This window comes from Neolamprologus brichardi, chromosome 8, assembly GCF_056152115.1.
Source record: "Neolamprologus brichardi isolate AB-2024 chromosome 8, ASM5615211v1, whole genome shotgun sequence".
In the NCBI taxonomy this organism is placed as follows: Eukaryota; Metazoa; Chordata; class Actinopteri; order Cichliformes; family Cichlidae; genus Neolamprologus; species Neolamprologus brichardi.
Window position 1 is genome coordinate 11,807,647 of NC_142111.1, and position 8,128 is coordinate 11,815,774.

Genomic DNA, 8,128 nt, shown 5'->3' on the forward strand with positions numbered 1-8,128 from the left:
ACATTAATACTTTTTTTTTGTTCCGTTACACTGCAAATATGGGCCATATTTTTATGTCTGCATTATTGTTTTCTATTTGATCAAGTTTTTATGCAGTATAATACATTTATTTTTAATAGGAGAACAAAAGAATTTGTTGCTGAGAGTTTGGTTAAAAAAGCATGCCACAATTCATGTGGTATGTCTTTTGGACAAATGAGACCAAAGTATTGATATTTGGATTATTTAAATAATTTCAGAGATTTTTTTCTTATTAGATCATTATCCTTGTCCTTGTATGTCCTTGTAGAGAAATTCTTAGAAGTGACAGATGTATGCCTGTTTTACGTGGCTGCACTATACAAAAAAAGGTTCCTTCTCTTGTCTAATTCTTGGCACAACATCAAAGTGCAGAGTGAGCAAATACATTCCAGACAGTGTCAGGCCTGTCTGGAATGTACTTGTAGGGCTACCTGGTGTTACAAGTTATGTAAGAAAAGAAACCAAAGGTCAAATCTAGGTTTCTTTCGAATTCTCATTTTATGCAGATGACACAATTATCTATTGTTCATCTACTTGATTAGTACAAACACTTGAATTTCTTTAGGCAGTCTTAGATGTTGTTCAGTCTCATTAAACTTCTTTTCCCTTTCCTTTCCTTTTTGCATTACTGTGATCTGCTCCTTTTAAACATACCAGGGCAGCACCTAAAGAGGCTGTATACTGTTTGTTATTGTGCTTTATGTTTTATCACTAGTTGCGAAAATTATGTACATGACTGTTCTCTGTATGCTGCTGCTAAGTGGCCATTTCTGAATATCCCCATCTCTGTATATAATTGTTTTTTAATCTAGAAATGTCTGGTCGAGGGCACCAGTTTAGGTCACTGAGATGAGCAGGTGACCATATGCCATATGGCTGAGAGCACCTGGCCTGGGATCAAATCTGACCCGCAGCACTTTGCCACATGTTTTCGCCTTACTCTGCTTTCCTGTAACTCTTCACTGCACCTATCTAATAAAGCCAGAAAAAAGCCATGTGTCTGTATATGTAAAAACCACAACCAGTCTACACTTTCACAATATTATACAAATGTTTCTCTCCAGGGTCAGAATGGAGTTGTGAATAGACATTTTAAAATATCCTGTCCCCTTTGTGCTGCAGTAATCTACATAAGAAGTTCAGACTGCACAACTGATTATCAGACTCATGATGGGGGAGTTTAAGTCCATTTTAAAAAGTGTGAGAAGTGTGAGCTCTTTGGGCCAGTTTGACTGCTTTTATTACCACTCTTGTAATAATGTTTGCTTTTTTGTGTTCACCTGTCTGGACTGGACTGCATTAGCTTTTTCTTTGTGTATTTGCTGAAACTTGTGCTCCGCTCTTTGCCAAGGTGTGTCTTTAAAAACAGATTTAAATCTCAGTGAGACTTGAATGAATAAAGAATAATAATAAAAATGCTTTTGAATGTGATCATTTTAGTAAACTTGATGAAAGAACCTATTATTTGTCATTAATAAATACATTGTAATATTGTAATAGTTGGATCTACTATGCACATAAGTGTTGTGGATAGTGTTAACGAAGCATGCTGGTGCTGAGTTTCAGTCTGTCATGGCTCCATTGAAGGTCACATAGTGGAACAAGCCATTGAAGGAGCCTTCACTGTAAATAGCTGCGTCACCTGTCAATTGCCGGAGGAGGAGCAACTCACACTGAGAGGCACTGTCATCGCTTTCAGCCTGGCTGCTCTCTGCAGTATTGTAGCTGACTGTGCCACTGTAAGTGTGGACTTTATAACACTGTTCTCCTCCTGCTGGCTCCAAAGTTACAACCCCCCCCCCCCCAAAAAAAAAGACCAAAAAATGCTATTTTGGGGAAGTAAGCACATGTTCAAAGTGCTTTCCTCTCCATTTCCTTGCATGTACATGCACGTCTGCATGATCCTTACGTATTCTCATTTGCTTCAGCAGTGGCAAGAAGAAATTAATTTTGCTGTGTACACTAAATTAAATAGCAGATACTGAGAAGAATACTCCAAAAATGTGTGAACCATTAATCTAAAAAACCCCACACATAGTATATTTATCAAAGTTCTGCTCTTTCCTGAATAGTTTGGGAGCTATGACAACAAAAGCTGTGTATAGAACCATAACTTTATCTTCAAATTATTTAATTGTCGTCATTTCTAATAAGAATTTTTTTTTGCCCCCCTCCTGCAGTTCAGTAGCCCCCTCCCCCATCCACCAAATGCATACACTCACCTCTCTAATGCTCTGTGTTAAGGGCATCAGGAGCATTCTTCCTCGCCATGTGCCTCTGTCACTCAAGTATACACAGCCACACACAGTCGTGTTTCCACTGTGTCCTCTGTGTTCCCAGCACAAGGCTGGCACACTGCTCTCTGTGAGCACACTTCTTTTCAAACCGTCTCTCGGGAGCCTGAGAAAAAGACCTGAACAGCCTAAATCTGCTGCGCCTTAGCAGCTTTTTGTCTTCCATCAGCTGTTTTGGTTTTTGGTGGAAGAATAGAGTAACAAGAATAAGACAGTCTTCAAATTCCAAAGCTGCATTTCTCCCAAGATGGCACCTGTAAAGTTTTGGGTGGTAGGTCTCCTGCTTGTACTGCTGTGCTCATCCCAGGTCCCTTTCTCTGCTATTGTAAGTGCCCAAGACTTGAACGAACTGGAGGAAAGCCTCCATGATAGAAATGCTAAGGAGGCTGAAGCTGAAGAAAGTGAAACGGCTGAGGTTGGTGAGGGGAATGAAGAAAAAGATGAAGACTCAGATGATCATGATGTAGAGACTGATGAAAAGGTGGAAGAAGAACAGGAGGATGAGAAGGAGACAGCAGAGGAGGAAGATGACAATGCTGATAATGAGGAAGAAGATAATTCTGAGGAGAACGGGGATGTTGAGAAGGAAGAAGGTGAGGCTTCAGATGAGGATGATGCAGAAGAGGAAGAATCTGAAGAAGAATATGCAGCAGAGAAGGATGAAGAAGGTGAGGCTTCAGATGAGGATGATGCAGAAGAGGAAGAATCTGAAGAAGAATATGCAGCAGAGGAGGATGAAGAAGGTGAGGCTTCAGATGAGGATGATGCAGAAGAGGAAGAATATGCAGCAGAGAAGGATGAAGGAGGTGAGGCTTCAGATGAGGATGATGCAGAAGAGGAAGAATCTGAAGAAGAATATGCAGCAGAGGAGGATGAAGAGGAACAGGTGGAGGCAGATGCAGATGAGGAGGAGGAAGTCCCAGCTAATAATGAGGAAGACGACGAGAAGGAAGCAAGGCAAGAGGGTGATGATGAAGAAACTCAAGGAGAGGATGTAGATGAGGATGACTCTGAAGATGAAGATGGTGAATCACACTTTAACAAAAAAAACATGCACACATTTTGAAACATATTAATGGGTTAGCAAGATACTAAATGGTGCAGTATTTAAAGTTACAACAAATAATGAGATTTTTTGGAACCCCGTGAGTGACTCTGTACTCTACAGTAGCTCTCTGACATTGTTCAGCTTACTAGGGTTACTTTAGGAACACTGTCATACATATCAGTCCTAAAATGGACTGGATTATCTGTGCAACAGCAGGAACACAACAGTATCTAAACCATCTATTTTTTGGTGGCCAGTGTAGCTTTTGAGACTTCAAACAAGCACCAAACATTGAATGCTTTGAGATTTGTCCAAAAGAGGGTGTTATAAAGGGATTTAAAAAAAAAAAAATTCAGTCATTGCTTCATGCTTGAAAAAAAAATAACAACAAATGATATTATGGAAAAACAGCACCTGTAGGAATTTTAGCTTTGTTTACAATAAATCTACTTAGACTATTTTGTAAAAACAAACATGTCACATGTGATAGGTTTGTAGCATAAACCTATTCGCTGGAACGTTAAGGACAATTCAACAACACAGCGTCAGTGTGTGACCCCATAAATGACTTCCCTAAACCTGCCGGTCTGGAAGTCTAGCAGTACATCTAAACAAAAGGTACTTAGACTAAAACTGACATAGCTACGTTTATCCTACCATAAAACAATAAGGGAAGGTATGCCCTCTCCCATGCTCCCAGGATGTGGGTGTGAATGCCAGAACACTCTGGAATGCACACCAAGCCTTTGCAGACTATTAAGGATTAAACCTCTACCAACATGACATTGATTATAACACTCTAAGCATATATGAGTAGATATTTCTAAGCATAAATGACAATCAACAATACAAATCTAACAACATGATGTTATAACAAAAATATAATACAAAAAACGAGACCATCTGTGCCATATTATTGCATCAAATAGAATTAAACATTAGACACGTAACTTGTAAATAAATGGCAGTAATCAGTACTCACTAGAAAAGGTCTTTTTGGATTGTGTGTTAGTACAGAGGCTCAAAAAGTCACTGTACTCTCAGCGGTTAACTACAAAAAGGGTGAAAAAGTGATGAATGAAGTTGTAAATTACTCCCAAATGAATTTAAATCATCAGCACCAACACAACAATTTGGAAACCCATGTGAATACTTAGGTTTTGATACAGTGAATCAGGAACCCATTCACAGTCTTTCACTTGTTCAAAGGCCCCTGCAGGCCAGGAGAAACATTTTCTGGTCTGATGAAAACATAGATGAAAATCTTGCAAAACAGCATGTCTGGAGGACTTATCACCTGGCCAATACCATCACAGTGAAGCATGGCGGTGGTAGCGTCAGACAGTGGGGATGGTTTTGGTAGCAGGAACTGGCAGTTGTAATTGTTGCAAAAGGTGTTAGTATTGACCAAAGGTTGTGAATACTTATGTAAAACTTATATAATTGTATTTTATTTTGGATAAATTTGCAAGAATTTCCTGCAAAATATTTTCAAGACATATAGGGTTATAATTCTATATTTATTTAGACAATTTAATGTTCTACAAGATACAGTTGGCTCTATTCCACAGCGTGTCTTGTCCTGTCTTCCTCCCCTCACTCCCAACCAATCACTATAGCTACCTCTCAATTTTCTTCCTGTTAGTTTTTTCCAGTCCACTGTCACCAAAGCACTTGCTCACAGAGGGTCATCTGATTATTGGGGTTTTCCCTGATCCTTACAATATAAAGCACCATTGGGCAACTGTTGTTGTGATTTGGACGTATAAATAAAACTGAATTGAAATGACTATTATACAGTTCCTGATTCTGTGAACCATTTACAGATGAGTCTGAAGGTAAAGACACAAAGGACAACCAAGGTGACTCAGATGAAGAGGAGGGAGTTACTGACACTCCACAGTTCCACTCTGGATCGTTGTGTAGTGTTTGCTCCATTTGTGAGGTAAAAAACAAACAAACAAACAAAAACATGTAATGGAAATAACAGACTTTTTTGTGAATCTACCCAGTAATCACACATCATTATAAGTCCTGTGTTGTCGATTTGACTATATACCATATGCACGACTAATCACTCTACGTTGTGGTTCCTTCCCATCTTGTAGCATTGCTCTAATAACTGTGCCAAGTGCCCGTGTGAGGAAGGAGATGAGTCTGATCACTGCGAGCACTGCCAAGTAAGCATCTTGACTTAAAAAGGATTATAACTGCTGTAATAATACACAGCACTTCATTTTGCCCAGTGCCTCTTTGCGTTAATCCTTTTTGTTTGTTTTGTTTTCCAGGGTTGTTCAACTTGCTACATTTGTCCCATTCTTTGTGACACAGTTTGCACACCGGGTAAGTGCTAGTTGTGATTCTGTGGGTGTACTGATGTGTGTTCACAGATTTCATTAACTTTGGTTTGACTTAAATTTTATAGGTGGTTTTGTTGATGAGCTAACTGGATCCCTCTTTCAGTAAGACTATTCACATTTAAAAATACAGAGATATTTTTAGATTCATTATTGTTGCACTGTTGCCTTTACACATAGTTTTCCTTTTGTTTCTGCAGGACTGTTGCCTCTCTGCTCTGAGCTCCCTGGGAATTATGTCCGTTTGCTTTAATGTGAAACTGCTCACCATACTTCACCACATCCCACACAAGCTTTTTATGAATTTTGCAAACAAAAGCAAAGACATATTTATAATTTAAATGATACTTAATTCTTTGTTGTAAGAAGAACAGAAAAAAGTCAGTGTGCACAATTTTTCCTCAAATGATTTCTTCTTTCACTCTTTCCCCCTTTTTTTTGTCTTTTTATTATTTCTACCAAAGTCCCAAAATTTGATAAAGTAATCTTTTTACTTATGCCAAAGACATTATGCGATTGTAAGGTTTTGGAGTTTTTTTTAACAGTAGGTTTAGGAATTTAGGGAATTATTCTTTTTTATTGTGAGAAAGGGCACAATTTGACATTTAGCTTCACAATTACATATCAAATTGAAAAACAAAAATAACTGTTCTGGTTTCAGAAATCCAGCTGGATCTAGAGACACAGTTTGTGCATGGAGTTAATGGAACACACACACAGACATATAGGAGCTTGTCATGAATCATGCAGACAAAAAAGATATATAATATATACATTACCAGTCAAACATTTGGACACACCTTCTCATTTAATGGTTTTCTTTATATTCATGACTATTTACATTGTAGATTGTCACTGAAGGCATCTAAACTATAAATGAACACATGGAATCATGAAGTAAACCAAGAAATGTGAAATAACTCAAAACATGTTTTATGTTTTAGGTTCTTCAAAACAGCCATGATTTGCTTTGATCACTGCTTTGCATATTCCTGGCATTCTCTCGATGAGCTTCATGAGGTCGTCACCTGAAATGGTTTTCCAACAGTTTTGAAGGAGTTCCCAGAGATGCTGAGCACTTGTTGGCCCTTTTGCCTTCACTCTATGGGAGTGGGACCAAAGAGCTCAAATTTGGACTCATCAGACCAAAGCACAGATTTCCATGGCCAAATGTCCATTCCTTGTGTTTCTTGGCCCAAACAAATCTCCCCTGCTTGTTGCTTTTCCTTAGAAGTGATTTCTCAGCAGCTGTTTGATTCGCACAGTCTGCTCTGAACAGTTGATGTAGAGATTTGTCTGCTACTGGAACTCTGTGTGGTATTTATCTTGGCTCTAATCTGAGGTGCTGTTAACTTGCAATTTCTGAGGCTGGTGACTCGAATGAATGTATACTCAGCAGCATAGAGGACTCCTGGTCTTCCTTTCATGGGCCGTTTCTCATGTGAGCCAATTTTCTTGTAGCACTTGATTGATTTTACAATTGCACTTGGGGATACATTCAAAGTTTTCTTGACTGACTGACCTTCAGTTGTTAAAGTAATGGTGGACTGTCGTTTGTCTTTACTTAGCTGATTGGTTCCTGCCATAATTTGAATTCTAACAGTTATCCAATAGAGCTGTCAGCTTTGTACCAACCTGACTCCTGCGCAACACAACTGATGGTCCCAATCTTATCAAGAAGGCATGAATTTCCCCTAAATGAAGCCTGACAAGGCACAGCTGTGAAGTCAAACCATTTCAGGTGACTTCATCATGAAGCTCATTAAGAGAATGCCAACGGTTTGCAGCGCTGTCAACAAAGCAAAGGGTGGCTACTTTCAGGAATCTAAAATAAAGGCATATTTAGAGTTGTATTTTTTTCTTTGCAACATAATTCCATATATCATGCTTTATATACTTGATAGGAATATGTGTGACTGCACTAGAGGAAAAAAGGACCATGAACATTATGACAAATTGCAATTTCTCATGTTGTGTCCTTTTTGAGTTCTTGTGCTTGCTTCCTGTTAGAGTACAATTTAATGCAAAACACTGTAAAAAAGAACTGTTTTGCCATTATCCAATAAAAAATTTAGTTCTTTTAGTAAAAATGTGTTTAGCGTAGTTGCGTTTTGCACCATATGTATCCTTTAGCTTCTGCAATTTAACTGTTACAGTCTCCAATGTTGGGAAGGTTACTTTTAAAATGTATTCCATTACAGATTACAGAATACATGCCCCAAAATGTATTCTGTAACGTATTCCGTTACGTTACTCGATGAGAGTAACGTATTCTGAATACTTTGGATTACTTAATATATTATCATGCTGTTTACAACTACATGAATGTACTATTGCTGTGATTTATTACTGTTACTGAAGGTCCGCGGCTCCGAACCGTAGTAAAGGGACCTCTGGCTAATACGGTG

At 38.5% G+C, this 8,128-nt stretch overlaps 1 protein-coding gene across 2 annotated transcripts; it reads left to right on the top strand.

Annotated features, from left to right (window-relative positions):
• The first annotated feature begins 2,354 nt into the window (after window positions 1-2,354).
• Window positions 2,355-7,833, top strand: LOC102794746 (uncharacterized). Of its 2 annotated transcripts, XM_087845441.1 has the most exons (7): window positions 2,355-3,058; window positions 3,122-3,340; window positions 5,190-5,308; window positions 5,472-5,543; window positions 5,652-5,706; window positions 5,789-5,825; window positions 5,921-7,833. In XM_087845441.1, exons 1-7 carry the CDS (start codon window positions 2,563-2,565, stop codon window positions 5,940-5,942), a joined length of 1,020 nt encoding a protein of 339 aa, XP_087701567.1. In that variant the 5' UTR covers window positions 2,355-2,562; the 3' UTR covers window positions 5,943-7,833. The 2 variants fall into 2 exon arrangements, with proteins under 2 accessions (XP_087701567.1, XP_087701566.1); XM_087845440.1 differs by having other exon boundaries at window positions 2,355-3,340.
• The last annotated feature ends 295 nt before the right edge of the window (window positions 7,834-8,128 follow it).

Bases quoted from the DNA above. Each gene is read 5' to 3' on its own strand.
- LOC102794746 (XM_087845440.1), top strand. From the start codon at position 2,563: ATGGCACCTGTAAAGTTTTGGGTGGTAGGTCTCCTGCTTGTACTGCTG. The intron at 3,341-5,189 runs GTGAATCACACT...AACCATTTACAG, and splicing joins TGACTCTGAAGATGAAGATG to ATGAGTCTGAAGGTAAAGAC. The intron at 5,826-5,920 runs GTAAGACTATTC...TTGTTTCTGCAG, and splicing joins CTAACTGGATCCCTCTTTCA to GACTGTTGCCTCTCTGCTCT.